The 27,547-nt window shown below is 40.8% G+C and overlaps 2 protein-coding genes across 2 annotated transcripts in view; one reads left to right on the forward strand and one right to left on the reverse strand.

Annotated features, from left to right (window-relative positions):
* LOC117415382 (cadherin-23-like) overlaps positions 1-27,547 on the reverse strand; it is a 185,392-nt gene that overhangs the window by 21,448 nt on the left and 136,397 nt on the right. Inside the window, exons 38-42 of the mRNA XM_059026260.1 lie at positions 6,919-7,140; positions 5,892-6,011; positions 4,865-5,045; positions 4,553-4,686; positions 739-948 (exon numbers count right to left, since the gene is read on the reverse strand). Of these exons, the coding sequence (XP_058882243.1) occupies positions 739-948; positions 4,553-4,686; positions 4,865-5,045; positions 5,892-6,011; positions 6,919-7,140 (867 nt within the window). The remainder of the gene's footprint in view (positions 1-738; positions 949-4,552; positions 4,687-4,864; positions 5,046-5,891; positions 6,012-6,918; positions 7,141-27,547) is intronic.
* LOC117415383 (V-type immunoglobulin domain-containing suppressor of T-cell activation-like) lies at positions 10,733-27,396 on the forward strand. Its single transcript, XM_034025657.3, has 7 exons — positions 10,733-11,021; positions 17,991-18,371; positions 19,249-19,317; positions 20,364-20,474; positions 22,125-22,152; positions 23,433-23,611; positions 24,627-27,396. Exons 1-7 carry the CDS (start codon positions 10,931-10,933, stop codon positions 24,662-24,664), a joined length of 897 nt encoding a protein of 298 aa, XP_033881548.1. The 5' UTR covers positions 10,733-10,930; the 3' UTR covers positions 24,665-27,396.

The raw sequence follows: 27,547 nt of genomic DNA on the forward strand, positions 1-27,547 counted from the left end.
TTTAGTAACAGTAGGTAGTTTAAGATTAGTTTCTAATTAATAGGGGAGCTCTATTTTAGCAATGTAGAGTTTAATCGCACAATGCTAGTTTTGCTTTCTCGTTGTGTGAGTTGCTTCCATAATGTGCTGCTTCTTAGTGAATTTGCAACAGTTTGTAAGTGACTAAGAGGTCGATTTGATCAGCCTACACCCTGGTGAGTCATAGCTGAACTCTTTACAGCATTTTACAGCACCAGGGAACACCCCGGCATCAACCAACTATTTCAACAGGGAGATTCGCCAGTGCTGTAAAATGTTCTAAAAAAATCCAGCCATGGCTTATCAAGGTTTGGGTGTTCCAAAGCATATTTGTTTTTTTTCATATTTCAAAGCATATTTGTTTTTTCATATTCCTAACTTGTAGCAGTGTGACATCACAATAGCAGCTTCGCCAAGCTTTGAATTCAGCGCTCCCCACAGCAACAACCATGTTTAATCCATCCAACCAAAAATATATTAATTCAATCTATAATAACGACCAAATGGTTTATTGTGCATGGTACAGAGAGACGACTCGATGGTTCTTCGTAGGCACCCTGGAGTACATTGTTATTGTGATTATTTTTGCATTACTAACTCGGAACCATTAAGCATCCTCTGTATAGACTGATCAAATGAACCTGTATAGTTTGCTGGTGTTCGTGTCTGACTGGGAGTCACTGCAGCTGAAGAGAGGTTGGACCGTATCTGAGCGCGTACCGTCTCATTGATGTAGAAGGCATTGTCTGTGTTTCCGGCTGTGATGTTGAAAGTCAGCAGAGCGTTGCGGCCGCTGTCCCCGTCGAAGGCCAGCACGCGGGAGACCGAGGTGGAGACGGGGACGCCCTCGCTAACGCTCGTGTTCATGGGCAGGTTCAGCAGTATCGGGTCATTGTCGTTGATATCCAGCACTCGCACGCTCACCACCACCTGCCGCACAGAGAATCATCTCAGTGTTCTGTCTTTTTACAGATGACAATGAGCTGGGCAATATGTAGCTGGAAGGAGTGGGAATGAGCGAGAACATCTCACTGTCACCGATCTCAACATGTATTGTAAGAGTCCTTGCAACATCTAACCATGACACTAACAGTTGATTATTTTTCTGCTAAATTATTTGTCTGCTAAATAACTAATTAATAATAAAGATTATTTTTCATTATGTGACTCTTAACCGTTGTGTGGCACCGGTCTCGGAGTGGAGAGAGGAAAGAGGAAGAGGATAAGGTCCTTCAGCCCACCAGGCTGCTGTGTTTGTTGTCCTTTCTCATTCTCCACACAGTCCTGAACACATCCATCTTCTTCACTTGAAGACCTTCCTCCCCTTGCAGCTTAGGCCCGATGTTGATCAGTGTCTCTTTCAAACAGCTCACCCAAAACATTTTTAGTCAAAACACCAGTCTGGCAGCCAATGCAGGGCGGCATGTGCTAATCTGATAATCGTTTTTCAAGATTAATAAAAAAAAACCCTAAAGATAATTATTGGAATGGACAACATACAGCATAGAGTCTCGGAGCTTCGATCTGCTTTTGTCAGACCTTATCCACCTGTAATGACCTCATTACCAATTCATGTGGGAGGTGAACCACTAACACTATGCGAACATGCTGCTTGCTGGCTGTTCCGTGCACTGCTCTCTAAGCATACATTGTAGAGCCCTGCAGCACAGGACTGTCTTTTACAGCACAGATGGGAAGCAAGCACCACATTACTGGAATGCAGAGGAGTGCTTTAGATGGGGAAAATAGACACACAGTTCAATAAAAAGCAGCCTGGCCGTGTTCCCACTGTGCTTCACAGCTGGGATCGTTCACATGCGAGACGAACTTGACAACTGCTAGACTATGGAAACATGCCGCTTGCTTTATCCAGCGTGTCTCAAACTTTCAGCAGACCGTCTCTGAACTCGGAAACTGTGTTTCAATCTGCATTATGTTTATGTAAAATTGTCAAAGCAGGCCCTTATTCGACACACATGCGGTGACACCTGGCAGACATGGTTTGATACACGCCAGCCTGTGAAAGCCGGAAGTGGTTGATAATGACAGGCCGTGATCTTTTTGTTTCAGATGATCCAGTCAGCAGCAGCTCTGTTCCACATGTGGAAACACTGAAAATGTTGCTGCAGCGCTCACTTACATGCATATATATTATTTACATTAACTTTGGAGGGAGTTGAAATGTGCGCTGGGCTTTTCAGAAGGTTTTGAGTTGGTTTTGCTTCAGTAAGGCGGACTCAGTCCTCCCACTGATGTATAAAAATACATTTTCCCCGCCTCTACCTTTGGGGAAAAAAAAAAGTACCTAGTGGTTTTTTTTCTGCTGATACAGAATTAACATTGAATATTTAACCTTTTCTGTGCCAAGGACAATTTTACTTAACCTCTTCTGCTGCACCCTAATAAAACACATCATTCTCTTAAAATCTTTTTTCTTTGTAATTAACTTTTTGCTTGGTTTTCATAAATAATAATAAAAGAAACACTAAGATATATTACCATGCATGTTTAGATATGTGTAAAGAAAATGTATATCCAAGCTGGATAAAAAATTTAAAATATCAACGTATCCCTCGCTTCCATCACTCCATAGTGAATTCTGAAATCGAGCTCCAGACAAACCAACACATTGCCCAACTTGGAACAGACTTCTGATGTCTCCTTCCACATCTTACCACATTCCTATGAAAAGGGCAGGAAACGTCCTAGAGTACCTTAGACTACCTGAGACAATATTAGAGAGACCAATTAAATTTCCTACTGTAACCTGTACTGAAATTTAAACCAAAAACACTTGATATGTGCAACTCAACAATTATGGGGTGTGAAACTCCTTTCGTGGTGATGGCCAGATGCAGTTTTAAATGAGGGTCCACGGGCCAGTGAAATATGCTATTTTATAAATACAAATACAATTTAATTGCCAGTTTTCTCAGGTCTCCAATCCATTGCAGCAACTAAGAAAACTGTCTGCCAACATACACAAAAAACACAGTTGTCTGACAGTAAACCTTTGGTTGATATTTGTTGCCTGACACACAGTGGACCTGGCATTAAAGAATTAATTCAACCAGACATTTCGTCTGATACCTTCATCATCAGTGTTAACAATTTCCTCTCAAATATTCACAGTTAACTGCAGATAATTACTCAGTTAAAAACTAATTTGCCACGACTGCAGACAATTTCCATGGCAGTCTGTTCAGCACTTAGAGAGCAGATGCTGGACTGCTAGCCTTTTTCTTTCTTTTTTTTTTTTTTTTTAGAATGTATTGCAATATATTTTGATGAAATCCAAAATATATTTTAGTATTCTGCCATCTCTAAAATATACCTTGTATTCTTGTAGGAATGTACTGCAGTATAATTAGAATGTTTTCTGAAATGTATGAGAATATATTTAAAAATATATTGCATTATACAGCCTACATTTAGGAAAGAGATGACAAGATGTTACCATGTATTTGAAATGCATTTCTGTTGCTTTGACATATACTGCAATATATTATTTATCCATATGGGTGGGGAAGGATGCTAGGAGACACTGCAAAGTATGGAGACAGGTTTAAATGTTTCAGCTAATAATGTCAAAAACATGATGCTCTAACCCAAAATAGCAAAGTGGAAAATGCAGAAACCATATGTAAATTTATGGTGAGGAACCATGACGTTGACTTACGATTAATCAGTATTTTTTTGAACCTTATCTATGAAGGTCACATCAGCTAGCTGGCACGCTTTTGTGCGAAACAAGGAAGTCTCTAATGAAGTAATGTGCAGGACAGTAGATTCTGTCTGATCTGAACCACTGGGATCTGATCCTGCTCAACCCTTTGAATCCAACCGTACAGAGACAACTGTAAGGGCCAGATTCTCAAAGCTGATTACTCCAAATCGTCATTTCCATGGTTTTTTTCAGATAGCAAAAAACGCACTCAACAAAGTTAGCAAACCCAAAATAAAAAACTCAGTCATTTAATTTCAGGGCTTGTGAGGAGTCTAAAGCCGTTTATTATCTGTTTTAGAAATGCAAAAAAGGGGGGGGGGGGGGTTCTTTTCAGACAAAAACTGTGCTAATGACAGTTTGGAGTAAATTGAGAATCCAGCCCTAAGTGGTTTATACTCTCATGACAGCATTACTAACATTGAAGTTCAGCTGTTGTCAGACAGAATTTAATTAGGACAGCATGGTTCGTATTATAGGTCAGTTCCGATAAGTGCAATTTATTTATTTTATGTTTCAAAAATTGACCATAATAATTTTGCACTATGTCTATCCAGGGAATGCTCCTATACATTGGAAACCATGCAGATGTACCACTTCTGCAGCAGCTGCAGTATCTCAGAGAAACCACCGTTTAGATAGAAACAGAAATATTGACTTAAATGAGGGAGTTTTGAGTGTATGAGACCAATGGCAAGCTATAGCTATCGGCGTCTATTTAAATGATCTAAACCCTGGCGGATTCTAATATATATTAATCCAGATAGGGTGATTCATAGACCCCCTTCTCAGCAGTACAGCAGACATTACCGTGCTGCTGCGCGCCGGCATGCCCAGGTCCTTTGCCTGCACCGTGATGTTGTAGAAGGCGATGTTCTCACGGTCCAGCTCCGCGTCCCTGCGCACACGCAGCTCTCCCTCCACCGGGGAGATCACAAACTCGTCTGGGGAGGAAACACAACCACAACCATACAGCATTGCTTATGTTTTTATAGGGGTGTGCACCAATCATTTCTTTGCACAGCATTCAGTTTGTGTATCTGTTTTCTTCATTCGCATACATGATGTAGTATATTTTGAACCCTGACCGTCGCTATGAAATGAAGAGTTGGTAAGACTCACTCTGGGGGTCTCCGGACACGATGCTGTACTCCACCTGCCCGTTGGGCCCCGAGTCTTCGTCCTGCGCTCGCAGAGTCCACACCCGGGGGCCCGGCTGGCCCTCAGTGATGTCAAAGGGCCCCTCGAAGGAGCGTGGGAATGTTGGCGTCACGTCGTTGATGTCTATCACGTTGACCAGCACCTGAGAAGAGACGAGCATCACAGCGCACTTCGGATAACATTTCAACGACAGCCATTTTTGCACTTTCACCACGTTTCTCCCGTTGTTATAGCATGCATTTAAAATAGTTTACCACGTATAACATACTTTACCATACCTCTCTGTGCTTCACAGTGCTTACTTGTGCTTTAGATTTCACTGTGCTTTCTTATACTTTGCTGTGTTTTTACTGCGGGAAACTTGTTTGAGGGAACCCTCATTCTCCATGCTTTGTTTTTAATTTAAATATTAATTACATTCCCTGAAACTGAAAAAATCTTTATAACTTGTCTCTCATTCTGCATACAATAAAATCTTTCAGAACTATCAAACCCTCGATAGTGCTGAGTTTAGAAATGAAAAAATTCAATGACACCTAATGTTTCCATGGGAGGTCTTTCTCAATGTCTTCAATGCCACTGAATTTATTAAGTTTCTTTTAGCATTCCTATGCTTAAACTGTAGTGTAAAGAGACAAATTCTGAGTTACACATTCCATACAGTCCTCCCTCGTTACACTGTCAATTACGAGACAGGCATCCAAAATGGAACCACAGCGAGGGTGGCTGTATACTGAAGGTCATTCAGAACACAGTAAACTATAAAACTGCACTGGAGCAGTCAAAACTGTGTATTATTCTGCACAACAATGATGTCGCTGTGTGCTGTACAGTAAACAGTAGCAGCAGTATAGCGAGGGACATTTAAAATAACAATAACCTATAAATTGCATTGATGTGCACTTTTGGCAAGGTGCACTGGCAGATGGCGGACAGAAAGGGTGGCGGTGGGGGTATGATTGTTTTACACTGGCACATGTGTGCATACCGTGGCGCTGGACTGCAGTCTATGTGAGGGGTTTGGACACTGGTCAGTGGCAGTGATGATGAGGGTGTAGCGTCCGTGGCTGACCTCGTAGTCCAGCTCTCTCAGTGTGACCACAGTTCCCTGCAGACAGAGAGAGACATTCATTCGAAGTGCAGAGTAGAGGCATTTCAATTAACACACACATTGTATATGTATACACATACATACACACACACACACACACACATTCAATATTTCTGTACATTTACTATATTATCTTTGGTAATACTTGTATGACTTGTCAGGCCAGTAACTATTATCTATCTATCTATCTATCTATCTATACATATATATTGTAACACAGCATTTAATTTAACACAGCATTTAATTGTTTAACTGTCGTTGCATTTAACTGTTTTTTTTATCATTTAATTATATTTATTAATTGTTTAATTAGTAATTATCCCCTGCACCTGGCTATCATTGTATATTAGAGTCAGGTGCAGGGTATTTAAAGAAAGCAGCCAGTCTGTTCTGGGCTGCTGAAGAGTGAAGAGCCCGGTTGGGAGTGTGTTCAACTGTAAAGAAAGGTAGTGTGAAACCTGTGTGGTTTATTGTGTTTATTTGTCAGGTAAACGGCTTAGCCGTCCTGCAAGATAGTTTAGTTTCCTGTGTTTTAGTTTGTTTATTAAAAATAGCACGTCGGCGCTTTTAAAACTTCAAATCCTGTGTCCAAGGTCTGCTTTTAAAGGGGCAATGAACGACCGTGAGTGCCGGCCGTTATATAAATGTAATTGACAACTTAGCATGCTTTGTGAATGCAGCCTATTTATTTTGCAACTTGAATACAAAAAAAATTTAATTAAAAGGAAGAATATTTTTTATCATTCAGTTAACGTTTTATTTATGTATTTATTTTTTTGACCAATTTTCTTCTTTTATAGTTATAACGTCTTCTATTATATTGTTTGGCTATGTTCACAATTACTGAAATTACTGAGGTATTTAAAGAGCTGTTGGTCCATGGGGGCAAGGTTGCGTGGCTCACCGTAGTCTTGTTGATGTAGAAGGTGCTGTCCACGTTCCCCGCCGCAATGTGGTACAGGACGGTCCCGTTGAGCCCCTGGTCTTGGTCCGTGGCACGGACTGTCAGCATGACAGAGCCAGCCGTGGCGGGACCCTCTCGGAACGTGGCTTCGTAAACCAGCTGCACGAAGACTGGGGCATTGTCGTTCTCATCCAGGATGGTCACGAAAACCATGGTGGTGGCCTGGGCAGAGGAGAGGGGAAAGCAGGAAGACCGTTTGATAAAGGTTCCGAAGGTTATAAAAATCAACAAACAACTGCAAAATCAAAACTTACAATGATTGTGGACTTTTTCTAACTAGGACTCCTTTGATGTGACATGTCTGCCACAACCCTAACCCTAATATTTAATACTGTATTAATATATCATAGAGAGACATCCATTTGTAGATGTTTAAGAATAGAAACAGATATAATGTTAATCGGAAGGACTTCCGTAACACAAACAAAACATTGAGTACAACATATTGAGCAGGAATGGAACGTAACCTCCTCCAAAGAAACACTTGCATGGACTCCGGCAGTGCGGATTCCAAAAGATTCGACCACATCTGTGATTTGGATCACTCTGGTTCTTGGGTGTACATTTAAACTAAAAACCTTTAACCTCCCATAAATGATATCCTCATTCTTTAAGCAGTTCTCACCAACGCTGAACTATCTTTATTATTATCAGTACTGGTCTTTTGATTCTTCACTTCTTTTTTTTTAATTCTGGGTATACAAACACAAAGCCATGGACAAACTGCAGCTGTAGGTCTGATCTGATCATTGGAGTTCATGCATGAAATATGGAAAACAGCTGAAACAAGTAGTTTTGGACACAGAATAAATATTTCTCACTGACATTTTGTTCCATGGCTTTTTATGGGAAGATAATGGCATCCTCATATGAGGTCATCATGCATTTGTGTCTTCCATATGTCCCCCTATAAAGACTAGAAGAGTTTTTTTTTTTTTTTTTAATCTGTCCACATATACATCAAAGCAGCAGCCATGATTCATCCAGAGTTGTCTTTGGAATATCTGCAGATTGATCGGTTTATTTAAAATTGCATTCACTGGAAAAGTCATCTGAGCTGCAGGCAGCTTGTTTGCACAGGGAACAAGTAGTTCCAATGACATACAAGCATACAGCAAGCTCAGCCAGGTATTATTTTACCCTCTGCACTTCAAGTGCTACCGCAAGGCAGATTGAAATGATCAGACAGCAAGCTCTCAAAATGATGAAGTGACGCTGTGAGTTACACGTGTAGTTTACTCCAGTCTGAAGGGGCAGCAAAAGCAAAAGCTTTCCTTCCAATAGCAATTCTCATTTTTAGTTTAAAATATTTAGCATTAGAAACCACTGAAGTAAAAAAAACAACAAAAAAAACACATGCAAAGCACCTTAAACAGAAGACAAGGCACTAATAATTGTAGTGGTTAGGCAATGGATTTTAAAATCCTGGCTAGCAGTCCTTTAAGAGGATATACTGTAATGGAAATCAGATATTTTGGATTACTGAGTCAGGTCTCCTTAAAGAGTGTGTAGATAATCACCCCAAGAGTGTTGTGATTTAAATTAAAAAAACTAAAACACAAAACAAAACAGATGCAGGTAATCTTGTTTTAGTCATGACAGCCTCTTCCCTCCCCCATCTCCACAGCCCCCTGCCCAAACACAGCAGACAGTATCCCATGAAGATAAAGAGGACTGTTCTTTTACAGCTTCCCTTCCACAGCACTTAAAACGATACAGAAATAGAATAACAGTGACTTCCAATCCAAGAATCTCTTAAAAAATAAATAAATAAATACATAAAAATACATTCTTATGAGGGGTTTCATTCCTTTCATAGTTATTTTGTTCGCACCCCTCTCAACCCTTTAAGGTACAAGGGACATAAAAATGCTTCTGACTTTACTGATAGGTTGGATCTGGTCGTGAGTCACTCATAAATGTATTCGGAGAAGGAACCACAGTTGAGAGAAACCACCTTGAAAAGATAAGGCGTTTGCACTTGCACAATCTAATCTCGCTTCATTATTACCCAGTGTTTTTTTTTTTTTTTGTTTGTTTTTTACATGTATCTGATAATCTGGTTTACTTATTTAAGAAAGAACATAAGAAAGTTTACAAACGAGAGGAGGCCATTCAGCCCATCTTACTCGTTTGGTTGTTAGTAGCTTATTGATCCCAGAATCTCATCAAGCAGCTTCTTGAAGGATCCCAGGGTGTCAGCTTCAACAACATTACTGTGGAGTTGGTTCTAGACCCTCACAATTCTCTGTGTAAAAAAGTGCCTCCTATTTTCTGTTCTGAATGCCCCTTTATCTAATCTCCATTTGTGACCCCTGGTCCTTGTTTCTTTTTTCAGGTCAAAAAAGTCTCCTTTTAGGATTTTGAATGCTTGAATCACATCACTGCGTAGTCTTCTTTGTTCAAGACTGAATAGATTCAATTCTTTTAGCCTGTCTGCATACGACATGCCTTTTAAACCCAGGATAATTCTGGTTGCTCTTCTTTGCACTCTTTCTTTTAGCAGCAATATCCTTTTTGTAACAAGGTGACCAGAACTGAACACAATATACAACGCATTGTAAAGTTTTAACATTACTTCCCTTGATTTAAATTCAACACTTCTCACAATATATCCGAGCATCTTGTTGGCCTTTTTTATAGCTTCCCCACATTGTCTAGATGAAGACATTTCTGAGTCAACATAAACTCCTAGTTTTTTTTCAGAGTCCTTCAATTTCAGTATCTCCCATGTGATATTTATAATGCACATTTTTATTGCCTGCATGCAATACTTTACACTTTTCTCTTTTAAATGTCATTTGCCATGTGTCTGCCCCGTTCTGAATGCTGTCTAGATCATTTTGAATGACCTTTGCTGCTGCAACGGTGTTTTCCACTCCTCCTATTTTGTCTGCAAATTTAACAAGTTTGCTTACTATACCAGAATCTAAATCATTAATGTAGATTAGGAATAGCAGAGGACCTAATACTGATCCCTGTGGTACACCACTGGTTATGTCACTCCATTTTGAGGTTTCTCCTCTAATCAGTACTTTATGTTTTCTACATGTTAACCACTCCCTAATCCATGTGCATGCATTTCCTTGAATCCCTACTGCGTTCAGTTTGAGGATTAATCTTTTATGCGGGACTTTTATGGAAATCTAAATAAACCATGTCATATGCTTTGCAATTATCCATTGTCGATGTTGCATCCTCAAAAAAATCAAGCAGGTTAGTTAGACACGATCTCCCTTTCCTAAAACATTTTGGAATTGGTTTTAACCCCCTTAGCAATATTGATTTATATCTCTCTCTTGGCCTTCTAACTTCCTTTTTGACTTGTGTTTGCAGTTCCAAGTACTCTTTCTGTGTACTTTGTTTTTGGTCCCTTTTAAACGCTCTGTAAAGTGCCTTTTTTCGCTGAATATATTTTTTTTAATCGACCTATTAAACCATTTTGGCCATTTTGTTTTAGATTTAGATTTGTCTACTTTTGGGATGTAATTTGTTTGCACCTCTAGTACTACATTAAAAAAACAAACAAAAAAAAAAAAAACAGCTAGTTGACTACCCCTAGCAGTAGGGTAGACAACTCCTTCAGAATTTGAGAGTTCGTTTGAACGGTTCTAATGAAAAAAGTAATACAAATTTGTGGAATGTAATGAGTTGTGTTTTACCTTCTGTATTTAGCGTAAAAAATTAAAAAAACACACACACACACCACGCCCCCCGTGGTTAACCGAATAACTGGAGAGCACTTTTATGGTCAGAAGGTCGCCGTACAGTATTTCAAGAGTATGTAAATGCCAAGCTGCCAAACCTTTGAACATTTCCTGTGTCGATCGGCTTGCTGGAGACACAATTTTCGTCTGCTTTTGTTATTATATTATTTTTTTCCTCTACTACATAAGGAACTTCTGATATTCTACATCAGTTAATAAACTGAGACAAGCCGGTTCGTATAGACATGGATTTACAAACTAAAAAACCTACTATTTTGGAATTTCGCTGGTTACTTCTAATCTGCGTCTACATAAATGTTTCAGCAACAATATCAGGTAAGCATTGAATAAACACGTTCTTTTTCATGTTATACGTGTGTGCCCTATTAAAACTATGCTTTCGACTGTGGCTGCTTTTCATTATTTAATAATAGTTTTTTTCGATTAAAAACAAGGCGATGACTCACAATATTATTGTTGACATCTCCGTGTTTTTTTAATAACACGAAGATATTACAACATCTAAACGCGACTCAAAAAAAAGCTTGAATTTCAGTTTCGTTTAAAGCAATACAGTTTCTTACGAGTCTGCATTTTTTTGTTGCTACATTTATAGCTTTTTTTGTTTTATTATTCTTTAACTGGGACTGCAATTTGTTGTACCCAAGCCCAAAATAAACAACTTCGACGCTTAATTCCTTTGTAAGCAAAAACATCTCTGCACGATTGACTGTCAACGTTCATATTTTGACTGTTTTGTTGTTTACTTTTGGTAAAAAAATGGGTTAATGGTTGATTGTTGGACGTGACTTCTGCAATCTGGTGTAGTGCTGAAGGAAATCATTGATTTGTTGTCAGTGGCAAATGAACCTGTCGATCAGACTCCTGTTCAAAATAAAGGAGTGAGTGTGTGTGCGCATTTTCTGCTCGTGATCATATTGATTGCCTTGCTTCAGCTGAGTATGACCCTTTCGCAAAATGAAGAAGGTGATCTCACCTAGGTCCTAAATGTACTGTACAGGTTTACTGCAGTTTGGAACCCTTAAGTTAATTGACATAATTTGAGGCTTGCGAGTGGGTATAACATAATAGCCGATGCGAGGGAATCGCATTGCAAAATAAACATGTATCGTCCGATCCTGTAAAATCGCATCGAAAAGCATAACGCACTGTCCAGTGAGAGGTTAGGAGTTCAGAGAGCAGTAAGCGTGTATGAGATTTGTGGAGCAGATCCACATCACAGCTGACACCTCTTCGTTTGGGGAGGCTATTCCACACTTTCCCCCCTGCATTTATTGAACCCAACGATGTACAGTAAGATACACACACATATCTATCTATCTATCCATCTAATTAAGACTTGCATTTTTTTGTATAACTCTTTTACAAGTGAGTCTGAATACTAAGTTTCATTCATTGTGTTGAGTTTGAAAAATAGTCGGACTGAGGGACACAAATAAAAGTAAACCGGATTCATTCTCCTGTGTCTTTTTGAGTACTGTATAATAATTTATAGCACAAAACAGACCTCGAAGCAACTCAGGGATGCTACATATATATTTTACTTTTTTTTCAGCATAAGGTGGCCAAATAAATGAAGTTTAACACAGCACTAGCTTGTACTTTAAAACATGTTATGCCTATTTAAGCAAATTAGAAAAACAGTAAGGATAACAAGCTGCACTGTTTTTTAAAACCTTTAAATCCGTTAACCTGTTCTGCAGTCCTACAGTACCTACACCAATTTCGAACACCATTTCCATCACTTCACACCAGTTTAAATCAATTATTAATACTGTCTATTAAGCTTCTAAACATGCACTTACTATCGTACTTATAATCAAGGGGCATTCAACGTATTTCATAAGGTATATTTTAAAAAAATAACTGCACTCTTACCGTAAACCTTCGACTATGGGGATCAGACCGGCGGGACGATTGGACGTTAAACCTGCCAAGCATTGTCTCCACGAATGACATTGAAATGCAACTAAATCCTGTATTTTGGACCTTGGTGATACTGCAACAGGACTGTCATAGCCTTCTTTACCTGTGTATCCGAAAACTGTCTGTAAGCAAAACCATTAATTTTCATCAGAATATTAAAATACGTTTTCATATTTAGAGTACAGTAAGCAGGCAGATGCGGTTTTCTGCTTTCCTTGCAGACACTTTTTCAGAAGTTCAGAAGACCCCGCTTTCACTGAAAATGGAGTGAAGTGACTGGAAAAATCTAAAGAAAAAACTTCAGCAACATTCATAATCTGGCACCAAAGTGTTCTGAAATGTGTTCTGACTGTAGCGTCACAGTTATCAAATTCTCACAAAACAGACAGTATGCTACGAAAATATTTTGCCACAAGTTCTGTAAAATCAGATTCGGATCAAGCGGTTTGTATAAATAACAGCAATTCGAATAAATTTAGAAATTGTGAAGAGGATGTTCCTGGCAAGGGAATGAGCTTCCTGCAGCGGTGTGGGGGGGCTCAGATCTGCGGGAAGAATAGGAAAATGAGAAATATGTTTGTTAGACCTGCTTTGCACGCTTGTGGGGAAAAAAAAAAAAAAAAAAAAAAAAAATCTATCTTCTCTCATAAAATATTTTTTGTGTTGGTCAGAACAATTTCTTGTGAGGGTTTGGGCAATTTATTTTGGGGAGGCTTAGCCTCCCCAAGCCTCTTACACGCGTCGCCTATGAGGGTCTTCTCCATCTTGAACTTCTCCTCCGAAGGTTTTCCTGCCTGTCCTCAACAAAGCCAAGCTTCGCAGCATCAGGAAGTGCACCACAGCAGCCACCCTGAGGCCAAGGACAGGTCTGTGAAGGTGTGCGTTTTTACACAGCTCTTAATTACTTGCTTCTTCAACTTCAATGGTTTGCACCTTGTAAAGTTTTTGGCGGGTCAGCAATTGCCCAAGTGCAAGGCAAAATCCTTACAGCTCATTATAATGTTTGTGCCCGCTTAGTATTCCAGATCCCTGCCCAATTGCTCTTTTCTTCATTTGAATACATTTCAATATCATTTAAAAGGATTAATGATGGTAAAGTGCTAATTTGATAGCGGGTGCAGAATGCCAAGTGAAAACCATTCTTTACATACAATGCATTTTTAGTGACTGCCAAAGTCTCACTTTACTCCAGCAATATATTTTTTTTGTTTTGTTTTTTGCAGCCGCAAATCACTTTGCATGTATCCTTACATCGGCACCTTAATATCAAAAAAGTTTGTACGCTGTATGACTGAAAAGTCATCTGGGAGCTCTCCAAAGAGGCCACACAAAACTGTACACTGAATTGGGGACAGTTCTTAAGATCAACACTTTTATTTTTTACTAAACATTATTTTTGATTGCAGATGCGGACTGATAGTTAAAATATTTGTCATTGAAGCTAAACAAAGTATTTACTATATCTACAGTAGATAGGAACAGTACATTCAGACAGCTGATTGAGGATCACAAACCACAGTGTAGAACTACTTCAGTGCATCACTGTTACGCAGCAGTGACTGACTTATAAAAAATCTGTACGCACTCTATGACACACTCCATGGGATATGCAGAAATACTCAGAGACCAGTACAATTCCTTGAAGCTTTGGATCAACATTTCAGATGTTTGTCAAAGAACTTTGCTAGTCCTCCCGTCTCTGAAGCATCTCGGAGCTTCACAAACCGAAAAGGCTGAACAGGGCAGCTGGACTCCCAAGTATTTCAGCATCAGTGGTTTTGAAATGGGTTTTTTATGACGCACGGTTTGCACAACACGCTCCCCCTCCTGCCTTTATTGCAAGACTTCCCAGTTCTGCTGTTGGAAGGGACAGGATGTTTCTGCTGATCAGACTACAGTACTTCCCCATTGTGGGGCTCCTGTGTAAACGTGCAACATTGCAATGCTTCACCACAGCACATTTATTTATTTTAATTAATTAATTTATTTATTTATTTAAAGCTATTTAAGCAGCTAGATAGATCTACTGAGATCTGGGATGTCTCAACAAGGAGTTTCACTTTCTACAGTCTGATGAGATAAGGCTCTTTATGGTTGCAGATTGGACTGGAGCAAACATCAGCTCAGCAATCTTAAGCTAGGCAAGTCTAGAGTTGTCCGTGCCTCCAGGTCTGAATCCACTGTCCTTTGTTTCTGATGTGTTTTGGAATGAATCACATAAGAAATAAATGAAATGTCAATAGGAACTTAAAACTAAGGAAAGGGAAATCACAAAGACACACACACACACACAAGCCGCAGTGAGGAACCAATCCTTTTAGCTAGTGTACGGGATGCGCACTTATCAGATACCCAGAGGAGGAAGAATGTCTTCATTGAATGCAAAGTAAATATTAACCAATGTAGTACATCACCGTTCAAACATTAATTACAGAATACCTTTACCTCACGATTTTAAGAATGTTTTACATTTTTGAGAGAGACATTTTCAGAATTTCTGGAGGATCCCCTGGTCATCCCCATGTCAGTTGGGCCCACCTGTTTCAAAACCACTGTTGTAAGTATTTACACCAGTATGGACACCAACCAGCCTTCTTGTTATACCAGTCCCTGAACTCCACAGCCCTGCATCTCAAATAACAAGAAGATTTACGAGTCTCTGCTGGCCGCTTGGGTACAAGGGTAGCAATGAGTTCAGTCCCAATAAGAATTGGATCCTGGATTAGCTCTCAAGCACATCAATGTAGACCAGAGAGCTCAGGCGTGCCCCAGTTCTTATAAAGTCTAAACACGCTTGCTTATTAAAACGAAAACCTGGAAGTGGGTCTAATTGAAAACGTTACTCTGCAAAAGCCTTTCTTGTCATTTAGGACAAGTGTAAAGGAAACTTTTGGATAAGAGTGTTTGGTGAAGAGAAACTTCCTAAGCTGCGTTTTGTAATGCAGATGCCTCTGAAATCGGAATATAAAACACTTAACCGCAAAAAGAAGACATTGTCGCCCGAGCCAAGCTGCATGCCCCAGTTTTTGAAATAACAGAGAGAGGAAACATTCTCATCCAGTTGTTTTCTTAGAGCAGGATAGGACGCTGCCCCCTCTCTTCAGCTGCCAGATCTCCTTCCTAGATAACACTGTAGCTTTTTCTAGCTAGAGCCCAGAGCTATCTCCCTTCCCCAGGGCCAATTGAAGACTCTCAGGAAATATACATCTTTCAGCAGCCTGGTAATACAGCACTGAAACATTTACATCCCTGATCACTGTGTTTATTTTTTTTGGCAGAGGAATTCAATAATAACTTCATGCTGTATCTTATTCTGCTGTAACAAGCTACAGAATGTCCTTTTCTACTAAGAAAAAAAAAAAATTAATTCAATTAAATTTGTAACTGTTTCTACTGGTTGGGTAGGAGCTGATGCAGCCCGGGAAGCTCCCAGCTGAACTTGGCGGGTGTCAGACCAGTAGGGGTTTCTGTCTCAATCGTTGTGATGAGTGCATATATATATATATATATATATATATATATATATATATATTTTTTTTTTTTTTAAGGCTTATGCAAACTAGAGTAAAACCTGGCACGGATCAAACTGCACTGCAGTGGGAGTCAGTATTCCTCACCTCACTGTAGTGATAAGCACTTTCTATCAAGCAACATCATGTATGGTATAAAAAAGTGATGAACTTTCTGCCCAAGCAGTGAGGTTCTAACTCTTTCACACCTCTGCACCTTGCACAGCTGACAAGATGCACTGACCTAAAAAAAACGAAAAACAGCTCAAATAAATAAAGAAAGAAGAAAGAGCTATACACTGGGGGGGGGGGGGGGGGGGGAGCTAGTACACAGGAAGTGTAGCTTCTTTTCCGTTGTGAGTTCACACCTGCCTGTCTGCATGCAGCAGCAGCGCTGGAGAGATCTGCACAGTCTGCTCCAAATACACCTGGCCCCGTCCCAGCAAAGAGAACAACACACAAGTGTGAGACCACAAGCCTGCTGATAAACAGTGCAGCTGCCAAATCTGAAAAAGCACTGCAACATCTGAGAGGTGCTGCAGGTCCGGGATATCTCAGTCAAGCGTTTCCTGAGATACACTGCGCTAGTTTGAAGCAAAGGCAAATTGTCAGAGAAGGATACAAACATTTAAAACAGAAATAAAAAACACACGCGAGTAGGAAGCAACTTAGAAAAAATAAGTGAACTGCTCCTTCTTGTAAATGAGTTGTTTCTGGCTGGTTTTGCACCATTACAATTCAGGACCACTGCTGTGCTATATACATAATACATAGCAGACCAGATATCAATGTTAAAGCCATTTTTTTTGTATTAGGCGGCTTATATCAGATATATTGTTATTGAACTATATATACGTGTGTGTGTTTGATCCACAAGCAATTTTTTTTTTTTTTTCCCTACTGCTGGTATCTGCAAAATCAGTATTGCATTCATGTCCACACTAATTGTACCTGTGTTTCTTTATTAACACATCTATGACTGCTTATACTTTTATCTCTGTGTCCTGGGATGCAAACCAGCTGTGCTAAAGTAATTTGACTGCCAGTTACCTTCCACACAAATAGTTTGCCTACTTGACAAATGTGCTGGCTCACCACTTCACCCGCGCCAAGTCCATTCAGAGAAATTTAAGACCTTCAACACCATGTTTATTACACAGAACAATACTTGAAACAAGGGTGTGAATATCTGATAATCAAATGACAACTATCTAGCAGAGGATGTGAAGGGTATTAGTGCTGTTATGATTCATTGAGACAACTTGTGGAGTTAATAACATCTTTAATTGTACTGGGCTATAGGGACTGACATTGTAGGAGTGTGTGTAGAGAGAGAGAGAGAGAGCGAGAGAGAGACTACCATATTGCCATAAAAAGTTTTGAAATTAAAGTCAGTGAATTATAGTCTAGACAGGATGTTTGTTGAAAATGGTTAAACATAGATTTTCGTTAATATATATATATATATATTATATATACATCTAACTCAAAATTAAAAAAGTTTACTGAATTGCACAGCAGTCTATAGTCACTTCAAGTCTATATTAATAGTGTTTCCCCCAGCCTGGGTCATTCATTTAACCTGCTTATTATATTACTAAATGCAAGAAAAAACAGTGGATTGAAATCTGAGAAAAATGAGGCTTAGAAATTGTAGGGCGTTGATTTTAAGGCCAAGCGATCAGAACAGAATTGTTCTCGGGTTCAATGGGCAGAGGTACAATCCAAACAGGTCCAGTTTTGTTCTGTTTGTAGTCTAAACAAAATGAGCTGACCTGTTTCTATCTGGGTGTTGCGTCCGTGTTTAACTGATTCAGACCTGACTGTCGCCTCCCTGTGGTCCCTGCAGGTCATGCGGGGTCTATGAAGGTCACGGCTCCCTACGTCTCCTTCAGCTGTCCCGAGGGTGCCAACGTCACTTTGAAATGCTCCTTATATGGCCATCTGGCTGACATCCATGACAAAGTGGGAAGGAACTGGCTCTTCAGCGCAGGGAGGAACCCCCAGTGCAAGGAGAGGGTTCACCCACGCCACGTGAAGGACAACGGCACCCACACGGGGGTGTTCCTATCCTCCGACCACAAGGGCACCTTCTTCATGACCCTCGCCAACCTCACCGTGGCGGACCAGGGCGGCTACTGCTGCTACGTCTACGATATCACCATGGAGCACAACAAACCCCACCTGCTGGGCAGCGACCACGGCTACATAGAGCTCAATGTCACCCAGAGTAAGTGCGCTGAGTGAGGCTCTTGTTGCTCTTAATGTGGAAGAACGCAGGTTTTTCGAGTTCACACATTCTCTTTTGTTTTTTTTTAAATTTAGTAGTCACCAATTAATTTTACCCCACTTTTCTCCCAATTTGACATATCCAATTGTATTTTTTTTAAGCTCAGCTCACCGCTACCACCCCCGTGTGCCGTCAGCCGACCGTTTTTTTTTTTTACACACTGCAGGCCCGCCATGCAGACAACCCAGAGCTACAGCGTCGGAGGACAACGCAGCTCTGGGCAGCTTACAGGCAAGCCTGCAGGCGCCCGGCCAGTCTACAGGAGTCGCTGGTGCGCGGTGAGCCGAGGACACCTTGGCCGACCTAACCCTCCCTCCCCCCGGGAGCTCGCGTCCACGGTCGGCAGTGGAATAGCCTGGACTTGAACTAGCGACCTCCAGGCTATAGGGCGCATCCTGCACTCCACGCGGAGCGTCTTTACTGGATGCGCCACTCGAGAGCCCCCACACATTCTCTTTTTGAGATTAAAATGTGAGGAATGTGATGCAGGAGACGTTTTTATGGCTGTAGGATTGCATTACAAGCACTTGAAAAAACCCGAGTCAAGTAGACAATGCATAAATCTAGAGTAACAGGAAGCTGACATTTTTTACCTCTTTACCGTAATGGCCCGATAAAATCATTAAAATAGACCCATTGGCCACAGATACTGCTTCATTCAAATACTTACCAGGAACCTTTGGTAAAAGTGAATGTTAGTTTTAATGCCATGCAATGTAGTGTCTCCTATGTAGCAATGTGACTTGTGATGCTGACCTCTCTCTCTCTCTTTCACATTCACTCTCTTTCTCCCTCTTTCAATTTGCTATTGTGACAGACGGCAGCAGCTCCAATCAGAAGTGCATCTCCCATGCTGCCCCTCACACTCCCAAGGACAGCAAGGAAGGTAACAGCGTGGGATACTGTTGTCTTTATAGATTTTGTATTGCTTTATTTTAAATGTGTGGCTTTTCCTTTATAACACTCTGGACTAAATTCTCCAAGCTGTTTACAACAAATAGTTATTAGCACATACTCTAGGTTCCTTCTGTCCTTGATTTCCTATCAGAAACTTTTCAATTAGCAACTTAACAAAAAAGCACCCTGCAAAAGCTTTCTGAAAGAAAGAGATAGATTTAGAAGCTGGAGAACAATGCCTCATACCCCCCGCCCTGCCCCTCACTCATGCACACACGCACAGAAGGCGTTCTGGTTCTTTGTTTTTCCAGGACTGAAGTTGTGCTTATTAAAAGATTTCTGGTATGAGTCATGGTGTCTTGGCTTGCTGGGCCATGATCATGAGTGTATGCAGGGGTGGGGACAAAGGGGGGTGGAGAGAGCGAGAGAGTGGGTAGGGAGTGAGAGGGGTAGGGAGGCAGTGTGAGAGGGAGGGTGTGTGGGTGGACACGATAGCATAGGGAGAGAGAGGGTAAGGTGAGAAATAGGGGTAGGTAGGGAAGGAGTTAAGTGAGAGAGAGGGTAGGGAGTGAGGGGGAGAGGGTGGAGGAGAAAAGATGGTAGGGAGAGAGGGTTAGGGAGTGTACAGGATGAGTTATTTCAGCTTCAATCCTCTGCTTTCCTTGGTTGTTATTTTAAGAGCTGCAGTTTTTTTCCACATCTGGATCAAAGAATGGGAAGAAAAAACTACATCCAAAATTACAGCAAAACATTTGGGTGTTTGAACTCTTCGCATCCCAAACAACGTATGTCTGTATAGCGGAATATAATTACTAGGGTGTCTCTTTAATACATCCCTCCATTGCTTTGAGTTCTGTTCACTGTACAACATCAGAAAGCAGGCAGTTCACATTGCAGAACATATAGTGAGAGACACAGACTTCCCTACCTCCTTGAAACCTGCCTGGTGCTACATCACTCTGTGATCCAAACAGTCACATACGGGTAACGACTAACGGGTATCTTGTGTGTGTGTCGTTCCCCCCCCCAACCCAGGCTCGACAGCGCTGGGCTTAGCGACAGCAGGGAGCATCTTGGGAGTCCTGTCCCTGCCTGTCATTCTCCTGCTGGTGTACAAGCAGAGGCAGAGCATTGTATCTAACAGACGTGAGTACAGTCTCTACTGATCTATAATCGGTGATGTTACACTGTTGATGACGATTACTGTAGTACAGTTCTCCCTCCATATTTCATGATTCAGAAATTCGGACTGGTTTCATTCACATTTAGGCAGGCATGTGGACAGTAAATTGTACATGTTCTGTATTTTGAGTGTGTAAGGGCCCTTCTCTGATGAACTGTTTTCAATTTTTTTTTCTTCCATTTATGATAACGAAATATCTTGGTAGCGCTGTATAATATTTAATGTACAAGGTAAAATAAAACAACAACAAAATGATAATGTAGAAATGCACAGAACACTGGGTGAAATCACGGACCCCCATCCCGTCCCCCACCCACTCGCACTCCCTCAGCAGTACAAAGTCAAACCAAACTGACTGGACCTTCAAGATAGTAATTAAAAAAGGGCTCACATTGTAAAGGGAAGTGTCTGAACAAAACGAAAGGGCAAGGCAGACAGTCCTTAACCTGGACCGCTCTCTCTAATTAGCAATGCTGATCAGGACTGGGGTCAATTCATTTTTCAATTCCATTTTCAATTCCATTTCCAATGAACAAAACTGAACAAAATTGAAATTAGCAGTGTCCTGTTCAAATGAGCTTCTCACAGTGGCAACAAATGACGTCAATTGAAGTCACTGTTAGTCAACTGACTTGGCTTCACATGAAAGCAGTTGAAGAAATCACAACAATTATTATGTCTCTAAAATATCAATTCCAGTTCCTTGGAATTGGTCATTAAATTTAAAAAGGAATTGGAATGGAAAAACAGGAATTACCCTGACCCTAACGTTGATTTCACCCACACTTGCAGGCTTAAAAGAGTCTTGAAAAGAGCAGTACCAGCGTTATCTTTGATGATGCATTCCTCCCATTGTTTCTATTCCCTTTGTATCATTCGTCGCATTCCTAGTGACTTTTTAAAAATGTAATGCTCCCCTGTGCAGCTGGTGCTGTCCTATGCTTTACGGTCATGTCAGAACCCACCCCCACCAACCCCCGTCACTATAGAAACCCTGTTGACAAGTTTCACTTCCATGGGAAATGGAGAAGTGGCACGTGTGACAGGATCCCGCAGTATTACAACAGTTTACTAGAGAAAAAAAAAGAAAAACGGCAAATAAACAAGTGGAATAATTTATCGCTCGATGAGCAGAGTACTGTGGTTTGGAAATCATTGTCGTAAAGACAAATGTGACTGCGTAGGAGTAGCAAGCCTGTCACATATTAGTGCTGTTATGTGTTCCACAGGTTGAAAAGCACTGCTCTAAAGGACCGCTAACCAAGGCTGTGAAACCTCGGTCTTACCTGCTATTAGCATCAGCAGCCTCGCTAGTGCTGTGCTAAAGCTAGTTCAGAACAGTGCCAGAACCAATGTACCAGGAAACTCTTGTGAAATGCACATTTTGGGGAGATCTATGTGGGAATGACTTTGCCGGCTAATGAAAGAGCTCCCCCCCCCAAATCTGCATATGCTTACTCAGTACATGGGGGATTCCCCACCCCTGGCATGGAAACCCACTTGAATGAGAACGTTTTCATTTAAAAAAAATATTGGTTCGCTTTTGAATTGGGGACGAAGACATTAAAAATAATTAAATTAAAGTGTGTTTGTGCTTCTGTTTTTGATTGCAGGAGCCCATGAGCTTGTGAGGATGGACAGGTGAGAGCCCAGACTTTACTATCACACTCACTCCCCCTCCCCTATTCCCTCCTTCCACTTCTCTTTCTCTCCTTTTTATTAGCGTTACACTTATTATTATTTATTTCTTAGCAGACGCCCTTATCCAGGGCGACTTACAATTGTTACAAGATATCACATTATTTTTATATACAATTACATTATTTTTTACACATTATTTTTACATACATGCATTTACATTTCTTAGCAGACACCCTTATCCAGGGCGACTTACAATTATTACAAGATATCACATTATTTTTTACATACAATTACCCATTTATACAGTTGGGTTTTTACTGGAGCAATCTAGGTAAAGTACCTTGCTCAAGGGTACAGCAGCAGTGTCTCCCACCTGGGATTGATCCCACAACCCTCCAGTCAGAGGTCCAGAGCCCTAACCACTGCTCCACACTGCTGCTAGAATTACAGTATGACTCCTGTCATTTTTTTTATAATAACAGTAGATTCTTGTGGCATGTTATTGTTGATGTATTTATTGGTGCACAGGATATAATGTGGAGTTATGTAGCATGAGTGTTATAAAATGTATATTTGTATCTAAACATGAGGAAGCCACAATTACTTCACGTGCAGAGTATCTGTATGTGAGCACAGGGGTTGCACAAAATAGTTCACATGCTGGGATTCAAGTGAATGATTAATTAGTAACTGAATCCCAGCACAGCTGTATATATAGAGGCACGGATCACTCATTCGGGGTTGGTGTCTTCAAGGGTGAAGGAACGGGTGAGAGTCAGGAGAGTAAAATCATTAAAACAATTGCTAGCCGTGCTGGAGGACCAGCACGATGCTTGTTTGTTTCGTTCACTGTTTGTTAGTGTCTGTTCGTTTAGCCAACGTGCCTTTTATTTTGTCAAAGTGTTTTTCGTTTGTTAAACCCTTTTTATTTTGTTCATTTGATAAAAGTGTGGATTCCTTTCATTTTACCCTCAGTACTGTGTTCTTCCGTGTCTGACACCACCCCTACAGCCATCCTTGTCACAATCCTGTATTTACCACAAAGATCACAAAGAATGATTTTCATTATTATTACTATTTGTATTATTTAGAGTAGTAGTAGTCATAATTTCAATAGTAGCAATTATCCTATACTACCAATGCTGTTATTTTTTTATTATTATTTAGTAGGAGCAGTAGTAATAATATTCTACAATTATTATTATTCCCATCATTACTGCTGTCATCATTATTCTTTATCACCCTGGTGCTGATCCATATGCCCCTTCACCCCCCCGCAGTGAGGCCCTGGGTCATGAGAACCCCGTTTTCGACGAGGCGCCGCACCCCAGTGTGAAGACCCGCAGCACCACTCAGATAATGATGAGGCAGTCGTCAGAGACAGGGCGCCACCTGCTGTCCGAGCCCGGCACCCCACTCTCCCCACCGGCACTTGGGGACTGCTTCTTCCCTTCGCAAGGTAACCCCGCTGCTCACACGCGCACACGGTCTACACCCCGGGGTGGGGAGCCAGCTGAGTTCATGTGGAACAACGCAGGAATAGCAGCAACTATTTTGAAATTGTACTGGTATTACAAGGGTGACGTAGGAGGAGTTGAATTTTAGTTTTGGGTATCTTCTTGCTGGTTTTATACAGTCAAATGTTTTTGCACTTGGAACATTGTACCTTCCTGATTTTGAAGGATGGCTTGCTTTTGGCTGGAGGCCCTTGATATGAAACAACATGCGTGTGACTGCACTGTAACAGACGCCCTGTATTAGCTACACTTCGTGCAGTAACACTTGCGCTGCTGACAGGTTTTCAAGTGGCGCACACTGCAGTGTACCCCTCTCTCGTTTAACACAAAAACAAAGAATGGGGGAGTACAATGCTTTGTCTATTTGCCCTTGTGGTTCTACTGATGACTAACTGTAGATCACAGTGATATGGCTATGTATAGACTTGGTGTTTCTTTTTTTTCACACCCACAACTTGATAGCTAGATACTGTAATGTTGTTTTCAATATAGTGTAAGAGTTTCACCAGACACAATTTTGGAGAGCGTGAGGATGGAGGCATGGTTATTGGTATTATATTATTTTATATTATATGATGTGAAATCTCTTGGCCATTGGCTTTCATTAGGATTCCAAACCTGTCTACCTATAATATGCTGTAGAGAACACTGCCCACTGCTGATATATAGGGACGTCACAAAGGCTCCCACTGACAGCACGGCAAATCTGTCACCGAAAGACTGATTTAAAATATATTAAGAAAACAGGACCTCAAAAATGCTGAAGACCAACTAGCTATAACTAGACATCCAGCGTACTCTGTAGTATAGAAACCTTGAGTGGCTCTCGGATAGTATCCATTGGGAAGTGCTGTCTCCTTGTACACTTGATGTCAGTTAGCAGCTAATTAGAGAGAGCGTTAGCGAAGAGAGCACAGAACTAACATCCTGTTTTGTATTTTTTTATTTTTTTTTCAGAACCCATTCCGGAATCACCTGATTTAATAAATGTATAGAATAATAATAATAATAATACAAAAAAAAAAACAGCTGTACAACTGCCACAGATTCTTGCTGTATTTTCAAAGGAAACATACTGCAGATCAACCCCACATTTATACCTGTTGTTTCATTCAGTGTTTGTAAGTTTTAAAGACAGACCTGACCTGTATGTGGTGCCGTATTGCAAGGCTTTCAGTTTCATGCTTACCGGTTCCTGTGTTGTGCGGGATAAAGCCGCTCCCGCAACACTACAACAGAAACGGACCAAACTATCAAAGCACTCTGTTGCAGGGGGGAACTTGTGTGCAAAGCACAGCACGCTGGTACACCTCACCTCAGACAAACAACAAGAACATTCCTGGGCATGGATTCGGATCTACCCGGGGAGGAGACACAGTCATGGAGGAACCATCTGGGGCTCAGCACAAGGATACCAAACCTCATATGCTGCAGTCTTAAAAAAGGGCTACTTGACTCAAATTTCCAAAACACCAAGCAAGAAAGGACAGTATATTAGCAAGATGTGACATGGTTAAGGATCTGATAATACAATGTGTTCCTATGATGACCCTGTAAATATATACAAATATTAAATTACCAAGTGCACAGTGCATCTTCCAGGCAGTCCCCCTGGTACATCCCTTAGAAAAGTTTCCCACAGTAAAAGCCTAGCAACCAAACGAGCAAGAAGGGCTGAATGGCCTCCTCTCGTTTGTAAACTTTCTTATGTTCTTATGTTCAAAGTGTAATAAAGCATAGTGAAAGCAATGTAAAGCACAGGCAAGCAATGTAAAGCACAGGCAAGCAATGTAAAGCACAGGCAAGCAATGTAAAGCACAGGCAAGCAATGTAAAGCACAGGCAAGCAATGTAAAACCCGGGAGGTATGGTAAAGCATACTAAAACACTTTTATAAGGGATACTGTCTGGTATGGGACTTGCCTAGTTTGTCACAAACAGATGTCACTGGAAGATGAAGGGACATTCATTTTTCTTTTAATGTGTATACTTGTTTCTCAGTCGTATCTACTGTATCCAACGTTAGCACCTTTTTGTACATAGCATTCCTCTGCTGACTTCAATACCTGTCCGTAATGCGTGTGTATATATAAATATATGTGTTATATTTGAAAGGTTTTTCAGTATATATGTTTAATTTTCAGTTTAAGAGTTACTTACTACTCTGACAAAGGCACTAGCCAAAATGTTTGCGTGCTTGAGTTAGGGGTCCGTTTGATGAACCCGTACCCCACAGGGAGAAACCTGGCATTTCGTAGCACTGTACACCATCTTGTCACATTAAACATGTGGTTGATCTTATCTGTCTCCATCTGTTCTGAGAATAGGTTGATCAGACCAGTCCCTTAGTTTAAGTTAAGTCAATAATGGGTGTTGAAAAGGGTTACAATTATTAGTACAGTTGAAGCGAAGGTAAATAATCAAACTTAACCCGTTCAGTCCTGAACAATTTTTTTTTTTAAATTAAATTACACAAAAAGGAACTCCTTCATTTTCTGGGACCTAGGAGTGCAGTGAGGTTCCAACGCGATTTCAACGACACAGCTTAACTAACGCCGCTAGACAAGGTCCAGAGAGGACTGAAAGAGTTAAAAGAGCAACGGCTGCTTCGTGCTTCAAACGCCTGACCACCGCTGAGGGCAGTTACTTGTCTCTCCAGTTGTACGACTGTCCAGAGTTGAATTGTTCTCAGCTCGAGCAGGCCAGTATCTCTGTTATGTCTTTAGTTTTCTGTGCATCAGTCTGTCAAAGAATGTATCGTTTACTGTTTACATTTTATTACATGAAAAAAAAGGATATATATATATTTTTGTTTTGTTTTGTTTTTGGAAAATTATATTGTTAAAGAAAATAAATCAAGTTATATTGTTCTTAAATTATTATTTTTTTTAATACCTTCCCCCAAAATAAACGTGTGTTTCTAATGAAGTGTCCAGATCCTCACTGGCCTGATTGATACAGCTGAAGGAGGTGTTCCTAATAAACTGTCTGGATCCTCACTGGTCTGATTGATACAGCTCAGGGAGGTGTTCCTAATAAACTGGCCGGATCCTCACTGGTCTGATTGATACAGCTCAAGGAGGTGTTCCTAATAAACTGGCCGGATCCTCACTGGTCTGATTGATACAGCTCAGGGAGGTGTTCCTAATAAACTGGCCTGATCCTCACTGGTCTGATTGATACAGCTCAGGGAGGTGTTCCTAATAAACTGTCCGGATCCTCGCTGGTCTGATTGATACAGCTCAAGGAGGTGTTCCTAATAAACTGGCCGGATCCTCACTGGCCTGATTGATACAGCTCAAGGAGGTGTTCCTAATAAACTGTCTGGATCCTCACTGGTCTGATTGATACAGCTCAAGGAGGTGTTCCTAATAAACTGGCCGGATCCTCACTGGTCTGATTGATACAGCTCAGGGAGGTGTTCCTAATAAACTGGCCTATCCTCACTGGTCTGATTGATACAGCTCAAGGAGGTGTTCCTAATAAACTGGCCTGATCCTCACTGGTCTGATTGATACAGCTCAGGGAGGTGTTCCTAATAAACTGGCCTGATCCTCACTGGTCTGATTGATACAGCTCAGGGAGGTGTTCCTAATAAACTGGCCTGATCCTCACTGGTCTGATTGATACAGCTCAGGGAGGTGTTCCTAATAAACTGGCCTGATCCTCACTGGTCTGATTGATACAGCTCAGGGAGGTGTTCCTAATAAACTGGCCTGATCCTCACTGGCCTGATTGATACAGCTGAAGGAGGTGTTCCTAATAAACTGGCCTGATCCTCACTGGTCTGATTGATACAGCTCAAGGAGGTGTTCCTAATAAACTGACCTGATCCTCACTATTTAGACTGTACTGTGTTTTTATTAAAACAGAAGCTGA

Source organism: Acipenser ruthenus, chromosome 7 (assembly GCF_902713425.1).
Source record: "Acipenser ruthenus chromosome 7, fAciRut3.2 maternal haplotype, whole genome shotgun sequence".
NCBI classification, from domain to species: Eukaryota; Metazoa; Chordata; class Actinopteri; order Acipenseriformes; family Acipenseridae; genus Acipenser; species Acipenser ruthenus.